The sequence below is a fragment of the Mus caroli genome, unplaced genomic scaffold, assembly GCF_978045245.1.
Source record: "Mus caroli unplaced genomic scaffold, Mus_caroli_1 scaffold_16, whole genome shotgun sequence".
NCBI lineage: Eukaryota > Metazoa > Chordata > Mammalia > Rodentia > Muridae > Mus > Mus caroli.
Window position 1 is genome coordinate 19119530 of NW_028227271.1, and position 16515 is coordinate 19136044.

The window sequence follows — 16515 nt, forward strand, 5'->3', positions numbered from 1 at the left end:
GAACTCAGGATCTTTGGAAGAGCAGTCAGTGCCCTTAACCACTGAGCCATCTCTCCTGCCCTAAAATTATATATTTTCAAACTCATGTTTTTAGAGTTCTTTTCCACAGTCCTAAGTGCTGTTAAGGTCCCACTGTTTACCATTTTACTAAGACATTAGCCACACCTCCTGGGCTAATGCTGTCTCAGGTTATGGAGTTGTTAACAGAGAGGACATTCCTCGAAGGAATGTGAAAATATGTACATTATTATATAAACAAGCCTTATGCCCATGGCAGCCATTGACACTCACGGAAGTCCATGTCCACTGACTGGCCCTGTCCCAGTGGCAGAAACCATGTCATTCTGTCTCCACCAAGGCCATGCTGGACAAATATTCCAACTTTACTTCTTTATATGCATGGGTGTTTTGAGTAAATGTGTATATGTATGCCATGTGCCTGTAGGGGCCAGAAGAGGGCAAATGGATCCTCTCTAACTTGAGTTGCAAACTGTTAGCCATCATGTAGGAGCTGGGAATTGAACCCAGTCCTCTGGAAGAACAGCCAGTGTTCTTAACTGCTGAGCTATCTCTTCGGGTCTAAAACTCATAAATTTTTAATTATTTAAGCTCTTTTCATGTTTACATATCTAACATTTTAATGCATTTAGCAAGTTATTTATTATATAATTATATAAATCAGTATTCTTTCAATAAATGTACTTAATGAAAAATAACTACATTTTTCCAAAAAAAAAATCAAAAGAACAACACTGTATATTTTGCTTAATCTTTAATGTCTTGCTTAATAGATGGTAGTTGGATTCTCACAAAGATTTCTGAGTTTTTTACATGGATGATACATTGCAACTCAAGCTTTCCCCAAACCATTTCTTCATTAAGTGCTTGTTGTTCAGAGCACAACATACTAATTTAAGTATTTTAAAAATTATATTACTAATTTTATTTTGTTACATACACTTCTATATAAAACTCCCTTGTTTATTTTTGTTTGCTTTTTTAGTAGTCTCTGAGTCCTCTGCCCTCTATTAGAAAAACTGGAATATAAAATTTATAAAAACAGGGATGGTTTATCTCATTTCATTCTTTACCATATATATTCCCAACACATAGGGCAAAATCTGACATGTAGTACTCAGTAAATATTTGAGAAAATAAATGAAAGGTGGATGTATTCTTCATTAGTAGTATTGCTCAGTTTCTTCATATTATGAATGTGTGTGTATATATATATGTGTGTGTGTGTGTGTGTGTATTATATATCTATAAAGGTGTGAACAGTAAGTCAGAACATAGTATTCACAACATACTGAAATAGCTTATAGAAGGGCAGAATTTAAAACATTTTTATAAAGACAATTATAATAATCCATCCAGGCAGTGGTGGCGCACGCCTTTAATCCCAGCACTTGGGAGGCAGAGGCAGGCGGATTTCTGAGTTCAAAGCCAGCCTGGTCTACAGAGTGAGTTCCAAGACAGCCAGGGCTACACAGAGAAACCCTGTCTCGAAAAAAAATTATTTTTTAGAGCAAGAATTCTACTTAGAATCATTTACTGTGAAGTGGCTATGGACTTATTTATTTAATCTCCTTTCAGTTACGGTAAAGAAGCAGATTCCAGCAATGTTAGGGACTTGTCAGACTTTCTGACGACCCATGCTAGCAGGTGCCACTTTACTGTCACAGCCTGGTCTCTAAGTGCATGAATGCAGACTTATCTTTTGGTTGCTGGTTTATTTTGGAAATCTAGACAGAAACCTCCAAATAATTGTACTTTTGTCCAGGAATACTGTCTTGGCTGGATGTGGTGGCGCACACCTAGAATTCTAGCACTTGGTAGGGAGACAGGAAAATCAGGAATTCAAGGTCATCCTCAGTTGCATAGCAGGTCTGAGCCTCGCTGGGCCACATGAGACCATGTCCCTTTCTCAGATAAGGAGAGTGAGAAAGCAGGGAAGAGATTATTCTTTATACGACATTTCATTAGAGATAGTGTGTTAATACAGTGATTGAGTTCATGAAGAGAAGCTTAACCGTGTGCTCTTTACCTTGCCCTATCCATGTATAGGCAGAACATTACCAAAATCTCCTTGAAGAATTGAAAATAAACAAGATACAACTGATGCTTTTCCAACTATATTATAATGAGGAAAAAATCAATGTTTTAAACACTGAATTAGAGCAAATGGACGGGAATTTAAGTGTTGTAAAAGACACTCTTTCTCACCATGAAAACATATTTAAAGCTAAGAAAAAGGATTATGGAATGTTAACTAGACAACTACAGCAAACAGCAAAAGAACTGAAGTAAGTTTTTAAAATAAATGTTAGCAGTTAAAATTGTTTATGGCTTTTATTTAATCTAAGTGTGGTTTCATGTGTTATGTGTGTATACTTATGCACCAACTCATGCTTACTAAAACATGCATGTGGAGGCCAGAGGATAGCCTGCGAAAGTCAGTTCTCTCCTCTTAACCATGTAGGTTCTAGGAACTGAAATCAGGCTCATTTTGTCAGCAAATATACTTACCCAACTGTGTTTCATGTAAATGGGGAAAATGTTATTGATATTTAGAAGTTGATGTGTTTGAGGAGACAGTACTGGGGACTGAACTTATAGCTTCACACTTGGTAGGCAAGTACTTTACCACTGAGCTATATTCTCAGCTTAGAAATTAAATTTTTAAAAATTTGTATTTTGAGCTGGGCATGGTGGCGCACGCCTTTAATTCTAGCAGTTGGGAGGCAGAGGCAGGTGGATTTCTGAGTTCGAGGCCAGCCTGGTCTACAGAGTGAATTCCGGGACAGCCAGGGCTACACAGAGAAACCCTGTCTCGAAAAACCAAAAAAAAAAAAAAAAATGTATTTTGTTTTGTTCTGTTCTGTTTTGTTTTAGACATAGTCTCACTGTGTAGCCCTGGCTGCCTTCAAACGCACAGGAATTTGCCTGCCTCTGACTCCTGAGTGCTGGGATTAAAAGTGTACACCACCATCTCTGGTGGAAATCAACTTTATAAAGTAAACATTTTAGTTGGGAATGTGTCTAGATACACAGAGAAGTTATAAAGATCATGCCTTTCTCTCATGTTCCCATGCTATTTCTCCTATTAATATATTACATTAATATAGTCTGCAGTTGCAAGAAGAGGGGAGAGCTGAATAGCAGAAACAGAGGGGTATTTTTTTTAAAGTGGTTAAACTATGAATTTGTCAAAATTAAACTATTATACCAAGAGTGAACCTTAATGTAAACAAAAATCTAAAAACTGATGTACTAGAGTTAAGGATACCAAATGGATTGCAAACTGGGACCATACACTAACTGTATTCCAAATGTGTCAGACAACTATTGTGGAGTGGGAAGGAAAAGTGGTGACTTACGTAATTTTTAGATTGTAAATTATGTTTGTATATGTATATGTGTATACAAAGTGCAGGTGCCTCTGGAAGTGTAAGATCTCCTGGAGCTGGAATTACCGATAGTTATGAGCCATCCAACATGTCTAGGGGAATTTAATTCTGGTCCTCTCTGAGAGAGTACTGTCAACTCCTAAGCCACCTTTCTAGATCCCTAGCCTAAGTAATTTAAAAATCCATAGATTTTAAAAGAAGATAAATTATACAGAACTGTATTATAAGTATAAAATTGTTTCTCAAGGGGAAATGTACTGTTTTTTGTTTGTTTGTTTGTTTGAGAGAGAGGGTTTCTCTGTGTAGTCCTGGCTGTCCTAAATCTTGCTTTGTAGACCAGGCTTGCCTTGAACTCAGAGATCCTCCTGCCTTGGCCTCCCAAGTGCTGTGATTAAAGGTGTATGCTACTACCACCAGCAAAAATAAAAAAAAAACCCAGAATCTCAATAGTACTGTTTTCTCTGGCAACTACAGATATGCCTAACAATCTCTGCAAGCTAATTTTTATAATATAATTTTGAATATTATTTGATCAAAATTGCTTTCATTTTGGCCAGGGTTGGTGATTCATATTCATGCCTTTCGTCCTGGCACATGGGAGGCAGAGACAGGACGATCACTGCAGTCAAAGCCAGCTTTGTGTACATAGCTAGTTCCAGTATAACAGGGGTTACATAGTGAAACCCTGACTCCAGAAAATAAAAATATGAATAAAATAATAATACTTGCTTATATGCTAAAAATAAAAAATATTTTTCCTTTTTAGATCTGTTGAAGCAATTTTAAATCAGAAGAGGCCTCAGTACATTAAAGCTAAAGAAAACACTTCTCATCATCTAAAAAAATTAGATTTGTCTAAGAAATTGATAACAGACAATGAAAAACAATGTTCTAAGCAGGAAGATGGCATACGAGCCTTAGTGGCAGAACTGGCTGATTTGGATAGAGCATGGAAAAGTTTTGAAAAGCAGATGGAAGAGAAAATCTTACAAAAAGGGCGAGACATTGAATTGGAAAATAGTCAGGTGAAAAAAAAATGAAAATACTGGAAACATTTTTTATTGTTTCAGTTTTAAATTAGAAAAAAATAAGAGATAACCCCTATGATAATGTATTAAGATTATCCCTAGAATGTAAATTGTAGGAATTAGCTTTTTTAAATCTGTCCACCGAATCTAAATTTAATCTTGATACTAAGGTATTTTTCCATCATATAGTTAGGTGGTGTTATAACATTTATAAATTAATTAAAGCCTGGAATTATATAGTAATTCAAGTTAAGTAATTGTTACTATTTTAAAAATAAAACAATTCTCTCTTAGATATATAAATGTAAAGATCAGATATATGTGACTTTGAAAAAACTTAATTGACAAGGGAACTAAGATGATTTTAACTTTTCAGTGATATGTTAATAGTCAGTGTAATGCCATATACAAGATTAAAATTATTAATCAGTAAAACATACAGCTAGCCAAAAACATGTAAGTCAGTTTTCAAATAGTCTTTCAATTAAAGTATCACTATTCATCTCTTTCATTGAGTTATGCTAATCTTGTATCACACTATACATACACCAAAATAGTTAGAAAAGTAAAATACCATTTTCTCTAGATTGTTTTCTTCCCTAGATTTTCTATCAAAGACCTTATTATAGAGTTTGTCTTGACTACTTCATTATACTATCTAAAGAGTTTTTAATAAGGAAGTTTTCTCATATTAAGTTCACATATTTTACCTGGAGAAGATGGCTAATTATGATCTAATTTGTATAAAGATTTTGATGAGAACAGGATGTTATATAATTTCATTGAGGTGAGTAATATGTCAATGCTATTTATATAGCTGGATCATTACAAACTGCTTAAGGAGCAAGTCAGACGGAAGGTTGGTATAATGACACAACAACTGGAAAAACTGCAGTGGGAACAGAAGGCAGAAAAAGAAAGACTTGCATTTGAAAAGAGGAGGCATGGAGACACTCAGGTACCATGGATTCTATAGTCATAGTTTAGAATTAATTGCCATAAGATGTTGTTTCCCTTTATATTACCTTTTCAATATATAAGTGGATTTATATCAAACACAAGAAATTTTTAAAATTCTGAGGGGCTAGGAGTATATAGCTTAGTTTTAGAACACTGATATCCCAAACACAGCAAAATAATTCTGGTTTCTCTGTTCTTAGAATTTTTATTTATATGCACTTTTATAGTTAGAGTAGGCCATGCCTTCATATATGTGTTCAAGAAATGTTTTCTGTGCATCTATATGGTGATGAGCATGCACTTTAGTTCAGTAGTGTGAGGAGGAGGAGGATGGGGAGAGTGGGGACATTAAATACATTTAGCTCTCTGTATCTGTGGGTCTTAAAGATGTGGATTCAACTGAGGATCAACAGTACTCAGGGTAGAAATGTTTACTGAACATTGTTTTAGTACTTTTTGTCACTCCCTAGGCAATACAATATAATACCTATCAATATAACATTTACCCTTCCGGAGCAGCCCCTGGCTGCCGCCTGCATTGCTTCTAGCAATCGTGGGATGCTTAGTACCAGCCTGCTGTGCTCAGTTCCCTGCACAGTGGAGAGTTCCATCAGCCTTCTCCCATCTGTCACACCCAGTCCACTGAGTCCACCTTCTCTTTCATCTTCTGCTTCCTGTGCTTTGCACAAACAGTGCTTTGTAAACATACCTATGGGAACCCTTTAAAATAAATCACTACGTTGTAGGAAAAAAAATAACATTTACATTTTACTAGGTATTGTAAATCTTACAGAGACTATTTCAAGTACATAAGAAGATATGTGTCAATTTTATGCGAATACTCTGTCATTTTATATAAGGATTTGAGTATATGTAAATTATGTGAACAATCATGGGTTCTGGAATCATTCCTCAAATATGTTGCCCAAGAGGAGAGCTAGTCAGTCTATGTTGGGAACAAGTGTTAAGATAGCATTATATTCTTCCACAGAGTAAGACTTCATTTCTAGCCTAGCTTGCTCTTTACTTCTTGTGTATAGTCTCAGTAAACAATTTATTAGATTGGGGTGGGGAGCTTTACATTTTGCATTTGTATATACAGTCAGGAAAAGTAATGATAGGAGAGAAAGATGGATAGAGGGGAAAGAGAAAGATCCCTGAAGCTAATGTCTTTCCCAACTGTCATCTCTTTCTCCCAACCATTCCATCCTTAGTTCCCAACAGTCTACTTAGACAGTTCCTTCTCCCAGTTTTTCCAATACTATCAGCTCCAAACTATAACAACTGTTCTGGCCTATCTGCTCAGCTCAGTTTCTCCTGACTCAGTTGTCTCTGAACAATATCTTCTCCACCAACTGCCTTCTCTTCTCACTCTGCTAGATCAACTCACTTCCAAATCTTAGCCTCAGCTGGCTTTTTTATATCATATCCTGTTCCCAGAATCCAAGAGGCAACCAACACTAAAGATCATAGCATCAAGCAGTTCTAACAGCTAAGAATTCTTAAAGGGACAGTTGACTAACAACTGGGGATCCTTAAAGAGCTAGGTGCACAAGACAAATCACACCATAAAGTCAAGCTCACAGTGAAGGACAAACTTAATAGTCACTCTCTCTTAATATTTCAATACTCCTTTTCTAAAGACTAAGGATTGGGTATAAGATTACTGTTATTGCACATCCAACAATAATGGTTGATCACATTATAAAGTTTCTCTGAGCCACCCTGATATTTGTGTATATAGCATGCTAAGTGCTGCTGTAAGTCCAATTTGTGGTGGTTGTTTCTAAGCTTTTGGTTTTCTTTTACCTGTATTTACTGACTTGGTGATTTATAGTCATACATATTTAAACACTGCTCTAAAAATTTGAACATGTAGCTCTCAGACCTTCAGAACTCCAACCATGTGTTTTTCCAGCTACTACTTCAGATTCTTCAGGTTAGGTGTTGAGCAAACATCTCAATCAATCTTAGACCCCAAACTGAACTTCCAATCTTCTCACCAAAATGTGTTCCGCAGTCTTTCATGTCTCCAGTTATGACAGTTTCATTTTAATAGTTGCTCAGGTCAAAAATAGAGTCTATGTTTTTGCATTCCTACTATCACTTTTGTCCATGTTACTATACTTTTGGTTTGGATCAGTTCAGTAGTGTACCAGCTTCCTTGGCTACCACTGTTTATCCTACACAGTGGTCTTAGCATAGCAGCCAGTTAATGCATTCAGTAAGTCAAATCATGAAATTGGCTCTTTAAATTCTCCAGAGGCTTCCCAAGTTATACATAAAAGTTTTAAGTCAAAGTTCTTAGGTGACCTACATGGGCCTACCTGAGTTGTTGCTCAGTTTTTCTTCCTGTTTTCCTTTCTTTACCTGAGTTGTTGATCAATTTTTCTTCCTGTTTTCCTTTCTTTGATCTGTTGTATTGGCCTCCTGTAACATTACAAACATGTTTCTTCCTGAGTTTCCATCTGCAAAAGCAGTAATTTCTTGTAATCACTGAGCTATTTCTCTAGCCCCTGAATAGACCTTTTTTTCTCTTTTCTTTTCTTTTCTTTTCTTTTCTTTTCTTTTCTTTTCTTTTCTTTTCTTTTTTCTTACCTCTCTGAGACAATGTCTCACTATGAGTCCCTGGCTGGCCTGGAACTCACCATGTAGACCAAGCTGGCTTTGCCTCACAGAGGTCTGCCTTCCTTAGACCCCTGAGTAGTGGGAGTAGAAGGGTGTACTGCCATTCCCACCTCTAAATGGGCTTAAGTGAGATAGTAGAATTTCAATGTTGGGCTTCTTAATTTCAATGTGTGCATTCCATTAGAAAAGAAGCTGTCTTACCTTATTTTGGAGGGAGATATATACATGTGTATGTATGTGCAGGTGAGTTCATGTGCCTGTTTGTATTGGTGCAGAGCTCAGAAGAACATAGCAAGTATCTTGCTTCATCACTCTCCTAATATCCTTGAGACAAGGTTTCTTACTGAACCTGGAGCTAGGGTAGCAGCCTGCAATCCCTAGCAATTATTCTGTCTGTCTAAATAGCACTGGGGCTATAGGTATGCACAACCACTCTTGACTTTATGTGGGGATTTGAACTAAGGTGGTCATATTTGAGTAATCGTGTGAGTCATCTCAGCTCATCTTGGTCATTTTTGTAACTCTGGCACCTAGCACAATAGATGTTTGCTTCATGGATTATTGTTGAGTAGATGGAAGAAAGGTTAAAGGTTAAAAATCTAAAACTAGTTGAAGACTACACTCCCCATCCATCCAGTGTCTCTTCCCTGGGAAGTTAAAGCTCCCCTTTCAGTTTTATCCCTGGCTAACTAAATGGGAAATTCAGAAAATAAATAATTCATAAATAACTTGCATTGATGTATTCTGTTTATTGTTATTGTGTGGTTGGTGTACTTGCATAGAAGAAAACATGGTATGTCTAGGATTCAGTGCTATTTTTTAGGCATCTTAGAACCTGTATTTCTCAGGTGACAGTATTTGGACTTAATGATAAAGGACAAATAGAGCAAGCCTTGCATGAAGTCCTCTCCTTGTGCCTGTTAGTTGCCCTGTATTTCTTTCTTTTTTTTTTTTTTAAGATATTTTCTTTTCTTTTTTTTATGGTGAAAAAAAAAGTGTATATTTAGATTAGCCATGTAGACTCAGTTTAGATGATCCCAATCTTGTTGGCAACATCTAGGGCATCATAATCAGGAGCCAAGCAAATATACACCTTCTCTCCGTCGGGCCTTATCATGGTACTGACTTTGGCCACATCAATGTCATAGAGCTTCTTGACAGCCTGCTTGATCTGATGCTTGTTGGCCTTGACATCCACAATGAACACAAGAGTGTTGTTGTCCTCTATTTTCTTCATGGCTGACTCAGTGGTCAGTGGGAATTTGATGATAGCATAGTGGTCAAGCTTGTTTTTCCTGGGCGCACTCTTTTGAGGATATTTTGACTGCCTCCAGAACCACAGAGTCTTGGGCCGCCAGAAGGTGGGTGACATTCGGATCTTCTTCTTTTTGTGGCTGTGGACTCCTTTCAGCACGGCTTTCAAGGCCTTCACTTTGGCTTCGGCTTTGGGAGGGGCAGAAGCTTCCTTCTTCGCTTTCGGTGCCATCTTGGAGAAAAAGCAGATATTTTTCTTTATTTACATTTCAAATGCTATCCTGAAAGTTCCCTATATCCTTCCCCTGCCCTGTATTTCTTGCATCATGGTGATACTTAAGTACTGTATTGTAATCACTTATTTTCTTGAGGACAGGAACTATCCCACACATTATTATACCTCTAGTTTCTACCACATGGAAGCCAGTGAATGGATTAGTTTGAAAGATAAATATGAACTGTGTAGGTAGTTGAAAATGTTTTTGAACTGAAGAGAGAGAGAGCACTTGTGAATCTTTGAGGATTTATTTCCAGCACATATATGGTGGCTTATACTAACTAATAACTCTTGTTCCAGAGGATCTGACACCCTCTTTTGTGGACACCAGATAGGAATGTGGTGTACAGACATACATGTAGACAAAACACTTCTCATAAACATAAGATAAATAAATCAAGAGATATTTAAAAATGTACTTGAAATTTGAATTTACCAGTAAAATCACCGGAGACCAAATATTCCAGCAAAATACAGTCTGATTTGATCCTCAGTCTATTAACTATAAAAGCTTTATGTTAGCTGACCTTTTCAAAATTAGTTTTTCTTTTATATTTTCTCTTAATTTTTAAATTCATTTATTTATATATTTGTGTGTGTGTCCATGCATGCCCAAGCACACTGTGATGTACTGTAGAAGTCAGAAAACAACTTGAGAGCATTGGCTCTTTCCTTCTCTTATATTCAGTGGTTGAAAAGAGTTCATCTGGCTTGACAGCAAGCATCTACTAAGCCATCACACCCTAAATATTTTCATATAATCATATTTGATGGATTTCAAACTTTTAACAATGTATAGCATAATAAATTCCAGATATGTCATCTTATTAGTTTAGAATGTTGTAATTAGCTTTGTTTACTTCCTATTGTAGGGAAATCTAAAACAAATAAAAGAGCAAATAGAAGAGCATAAAAAACGAATAGAGAAATTGGAGGAATATACAAAGACGTGCATGTAAGTAGGAAAACAATCTTTGTAACTTTTTCATATCTAAATGATCCAGTGTAGTCTCTAAGCAGTGAATGAATGTTACTAATGTGTGATATTCCTACTCTTTGTCTTTATAGATTGTTAAAAATTATACTTAAAATTATACTTAAAATTTGAAAATATAAATGTGTAGCAGTGGTAAAACTTAAATCTTTTGACATTGACATTTCATAAATAAATAATGAATTGTGGGTGCTGGAGAGGTGCTCAGTAGTTAAGAACACTGGCTGCTCTTGCAGAGGACTGATTTTGATTTGAAGCACCCACATGGTGGTTGGACTCACAACTACCTGTAGTTCCAGATCCAGGGGATCTGATGTTCTCTTCTGGCTTCCATAGGCACTAACTACATAGATGTTCACAGATATACATACAGGCAAACACTCATACACATAAAATAAAAATAAACCTAAGATTTTTTTAAATGGTAATTAATTGTGTCTTGAAAGCTAATTCATGGTATTCAGTCTACCACTAAGGAAGTTTAGTTGAGTTTACATTGATATTAAGGATGTGATGGTTGCTCTGGCTTATATTGATCTACCCTTACTCTCATAGTAACCAGAAATATGTATCTTCAAATGAACAGGAATGACCAAAAAGCTCTTTTGTCTGTTTAGTGTTGGGTATGTTTTGTTTTGTTTTTTTATTTAATTTTTTTTTTTTTTTTTAGGTTTTTCGAGACAGGGTTTCTCTGTGTGTGTATCCCTGGCTGTCCTGGAACTCACTCTGTAGACCAGGCTGGCCTCAAACTCAGAAATCTGCCTGCCTCTGCCTCCCAACTGCTAGGATTAAAGGCGTGCACCACCCCTGCCCGGCTTTTTTTTTTTTTTAATTGATAGAGCACTACTACATTTTTCATAGAGTGCCAGACCAGACTGTTTTATGTTTTAACAAACTGGTTTTTCAGTTGTTATTCTTGTTACTGTTGTAGGGATTGCTTGGAAGATAAAAAACAGCAAGAAGAGGCCCTGATAAAAGAAATTGAAAATACGAAATCAAGAATGTCTGAAGTTAATGAAGAATTGAGTCTTATTAGAAATGAATTGCAGAATGCTGGAATTGATAACCATGAGGGAAAACGTCAGCAGAAAAGAGCAGAAGTTCTGGAACACCTTAAAAGACTTTACCCAGATTCTGTGGTAATTGGAATGAATTTTAAAGGCTGTGCTCTCTCATTCCTAAAAATAGTATCCTTACTTGAGATTGGAAATATAACTGTTGTAAGGAAGCAGAATTATTTTAGAAATGTTGTGTTTTGTATTTGACAATTTATATTTAAAATATAATAGTAAATAGAGTAAGAGATAAATAATTTCAAATTGTATTTGTAAGTAAGTATTGAGAAGAAACTTTTTCATGAACATAGTACCTAGCCAGTATACATTATGGCTGATATCCCCAGAGGAAACATAGTATGAAGTAATCTTGGTCCTTTCAACAAGAAACCCCTATGTTCAAGTTCTTCATAATTTTTAACAGGTATCGCTGCCATATGTTCATTTTCTCTCTGTACCCAGAGTCTTTCATACTAAGGACTTTAGCCAAAATACAGTGCTATCCTGTTACATGGAGTATTAGCCTTACAGCATCATTTTCAATTATATCGTGGGCCTCTCTTGTGCCTCAGTGTGCCCTGTGATTTCCTTATGGCGTACTTTTATTACTTGACACTTCACCATTGCTCTGTTCCAAACACTTGCCATTGACCTTATGGTACTACATTTTCATGGCCACCTACTTTATCTCCTTTACACTGTCTTAATAGAACATCTTTTTTTCATTCAAGAAACTGTGCATGGGCAGGTATGGAGAGACTGAAACTAGAGCCTCATGTATGTGAGGTAAACATTCTACCAACTGAGTTATATATCCCCAAATCTTTGATGTTCTTCTTCAATCTTTACTTTGAATCATGGATAATGGTAGAGGAATAGGGCTACGTTGCCCAATCTTGCTTCCTCAATTCATAACAAAATGACACAACCCTAGTTTAAAAAAAAAAAAAAAACAGCAGTTCAGCAATCATATCTAATGGCAGAAAATGGCTATTGTGCAGATTTCTTTTTTAAACAGAGAAAAGGATGGGGAGATTTAACAACTTAAGTATAGTTTTAGTTGTTCTGAACTCTGTAGAAGCCAAGCTGATTAACTGACTAAATTCTGAAAAATTTTACCCAGTATTCCTTAATCACTTATATACATGTTTCCTTTCAAAGGTGGAAGGAATTGATTATAAAAACTAGAAAATCGGGAAAGGCGGGGGGGGGGGACCTCTGATGCACTCTCACTCTCAATGTAGAGAAGACTCAATTCCTCATTGAGAGAGAGGACATTTTGAATCCTCCCACCAAATAACGTGTGTTTTTCTACACAGGACAGAATCGCAGTGAAACAGAATGTTAATTTAAAACTCCACAGAGGGAGAGAATGAGATGTTCAGACAGTGTATTCTTAGAAAGTGCCAGCTGAGCCCTTGTATTTCCCGCCCTCCAGGGAGAGTGGGTAGAGCAGGAATATGGATTCAGTCACCTATTGCTTAAAGAAGGCACTTGATTCACTCTATGGGAAAGCAGTCAAGGGGTTGTCCATTATCAAAAATGAAAGGTCCACATTGAATATAAGAATTTAGATGAATTTGAATGTGACTATTAAATTGGACATATAAATTATATTCAGTTTTCTGTCATGCTTTCATTAGAAAACAATGAATTATGTTTCTCACTAATGCATTTGTTTTCTTCCTCTGTTCTGAAACCTAAGTTTGGAAGACTGCTTGATCTGTGTCATCCTATTCATAAGAAATACCAGCTGGCTGTGACTAAGCTTTTTGGCCGGTACATGGTTGCCATTGTTGTAGCCTCAGAAAAGATAGCGAAAGATTGTATTCGATTTCTGAAGGCGGAAAGAGCTGAACCTGAGACATTCCTTGCTCTAGATTACCTTGATGTAAGAACTTTAATATTTATTATTTGCCAAATTTAATGCCTTTATTGCTCCAAACTGGCAGCTGTGGGATGGGGGTAGGGTGGGTGCAAGTGGTGTAACTTGGATGCCAGTTAGCCAGTCAGTCACTCAAGTGGCTGGTGCTTCTGAACTTCAGGTGGGTAATATCAAGCAACTGCTATCGTTTGTGACTCATGATATTTCTTCCTAGTCTAGTATTGCTACAATTCTTAATGTCTTTAGTTTCAGTCCTGGAGAAGAACTCGTTATGTAGACCAGGCTGGCTTCAAACTCTTAAGAGATTTGCTTGCCTCTGCTTCCTGAGTGCCGGGATTAAAGACATGTACCACTATGCCTGGTAAAAATAATTTTTATTTGTTACTCATTTGAATTTTTTCAAGGCAAACTCATAGTTTACAAAAATATGATACAGGAGAGTCTGAAATGATGGCTTAGCAGTTAAAAATACTGGCTGCTCTTACAAAGGACCTGGGTTAGATTCTTAATACACCTCCATAGCAGCTAACAACCATCTGTAATTCCAGTCCTTGGGTCTCTGGCTCCCTCTTCTGGTCTCCGTGGGCACTTAATGCATGTGGTACACAGATATACATACAGACAAAATTTTTTTTAATTAAAATCTTTTACAGGGGGCGCTGGAGAGATGGCTCAGTTAAGAGCACTAACTGCTCTTCTGAAGGTCCTGAGTTCAAATCTCTCTCTCTCTCTCTTTTTTTTTTTTTTTTTTTTTCGAGACAGGGTTTCTCTGTGTAGCCCTGGCTGTCCTGGAACTCACTCTATAGACCAGGCTGGCCTCGAACTCAGAAATCCACCTGCCTCTGCCTCCGGAGTGCTGGGATTAAAGGCATGCGCCACCTTTCAGCAACCACATGGTGGTTCACAACCATCTGTAATGAGATCTAGCGCCCTCTTCTGGTGTGTGTGAAGACAGCTACAGTGTACTTATACAGGAAAAATAATAATAACAAAAACCTTATACAGGGTCACCACATGACTTAGTAGATAAAGGTACTTGTTACCAAGCATGACAATTTGAGTTAAAGATTTAGTCCCTCTACTCACATGGTAGAAGGAGAGGAGCCAATTCCCACAGGTTGTCCTTTGTACTTTCCAGAGACATGCTAGAGGACACCTACACATGCACACACTCGAAAGAAAGAAAGAAAGAAAGAAAGAAAGAAAGAAAGAAAGAAGAAAGGAAGGAAGAAAGAAAGAAAGTAAAAAATAACCTTATACAGAAATATAAAAGGAATAGTTCCTTTTAGTACACAGTTCTTAAATACTATTTTAGAGGTTTTTCTATATATTCAGGCCATATGAACATATGTATGTATATATGTGTGTATATATCTACCATTCCCATGTGCATACATATATACCTTTTGAGTGTACACAGGATTTTTGTTTAACAGAAATGAGATTATATTTACTAGTTTTCAGTAATAATGTAGCAGATATATTTATGATTTGTAGACAGAAATCTGAAAGTACATCTATAATCTGAAGGCTGTCCTGATCATTTCAGACTAGAGGGTTTTTATTTCATTTCATTTTTAGATCTGTAGTACTGTGCTGCTTTTGGTTACATACCTAAGTGGCTACTGAATTCCACTCTGTTTTACAATGTATAGAATACAAAGCACTTCTTTTTTTGTTTGTTTGTTTGTGTGTTTGTTTGTTTTCGAGACAGGGTTTCTCTGTATAGCCCTGGCTGTCCTGGAACTCACTCTGTAGACCAGGCTGGCCTTGAACTCAGAAATCCACCTGCCTCTGCCTTCCAAGTGCTGGGATTAAAGGCGTGGGCCACCACTGCCCGGCCACAAAGCACTTCTTATTTATTGTTTTGTTCCAACAAGCTAGTGGCAGTTGAATCTGGAAGTTCTTGTGGCTTTTGATGAAGTTTCCCTATTTTTGAAAAATATTACATGACTTAATGTGGGAAACAGTTTCTCATGTTTTAACTGAAAGTGCATTGCATAGAAGAGCATTTTGTTAATCCTTGGCTTTACTGTGGAAAGAATATAATAAGATTTGGTTTTTATTTTAGTGTAGTTAATATACCAATTTTCCTTTTAACCCTTCAGATCAAACCAATCAATGAACGACTAAGGGAAATTAAAGGCTGTAAGATGATGATCGATGTTATAAAGACCCAGTTTCCTCAGCTGAAGAAAGTGATTCAGTTTGTTTGTGGAAATGGCCTTGTCTGTGAGACGGTGGAAGAAGCAAGACATATTGCATTCGGTGGACCTGAAAGACGGAAGGTGAGAAACTTGATCACTCTTTCAACTAAGTTGAAGTTTGTTCATTCATTTGTTTGGTCTCTACCCTCTCCCTTTTACTCGTGTGTTCTTTTTAATAAGGAAAACCAGCATACGAAAGCCTACGATGCTTTCATTTGATGATTTTTGTTTTGAGATGGGGTCTCATGTAGCCCAGACTGGCCTTGAGCTTGTTGTATAGCTGAGGATAACTGTGATAACAATGATCTTCCTGCCTCTGCCTCCCAAGTGCTGGGATCAGAGACATGCATTATCATGTCCCATTTTGTATATACTAAAGATTGAATGCAGGGCATCGTATATTTAGGCAAGCACTCTACCAACTAAGCTAAATCCTCAGCTCTTCAGTTGAGTTTTATAAAATTAACTTCTGTAACATTCTCTATATCACAAATTCTAAGGCATTTGAGTTTTTCCCTTTGTGTGGAATAAATGTCCTTGTTGATTCCTGTATTTTCCCTGCATTGTTTTACCTTTAAATAGCTGGAAGGATTTTGTTGTTGCTTACTTTACATTTTTTGTTCTTATATAACTTAATGGGAATACTTTGAATGTTGATGATTTTCGGGGCTGTGGGTGTGTGGGAAAGAGGGGAGTGGGTCCGCAAGAATTACGGTGCTCTGGGTGGGCGGATGCGGGAGTACTGTGCACGCTTTCCCACCCATCAGTTCTCACTGAGGTTCAGGACCTCAGCTTGACTGGAGACCAGGCTGTCTGT

The 16515-nt window shown here is 36.9% G+C and overlaps 1 protein-coding gene and 1 pseudogene across 1 annotated transcript in view; one reads left to right on the forward strand and one right to left on the reverse strand.

Moving 5' to 3' along the window:
- Window positions 1-16515, forward strand: part of Smc1b (structural maintenance of chromosomes 1B) — a 62783-nt gene that overhangs the window by 5821 nt on the left and 40447 nt on the right. The window contains exons 5-11 of the mRNA XM_021183942.2: window positions 2068-2306; window positions 4177-4435; window positions 5256-5396; window positions 10430-10512; window positions 11483-11690; window positions 13312-13497; window positions 15600-15779. Of these exons, the coding sequence (XP_021039601.1) occupies window positions 2068-2306; window positions 4177-4435; window positions 5256-5396; window positions 10430-10512; window positions 11483-11690; window positions 13312-13497; window positions 15600-15779 (1296 nt within the window). The remainder of the gene's footprint in view (window positions 1-2067; window positions 2307-4176; window positions 4436-5255; window positions 5397-10429; window positions 10513-11482; window positions 11691-13311; window positions 13498-15599; window positions 15780-16515) is intronic.
- Window positions 9054-9512, reverse strand: LOC110310833 (large ribosomal subunit protein uL23 pseudogene; annotated as a pseudogene).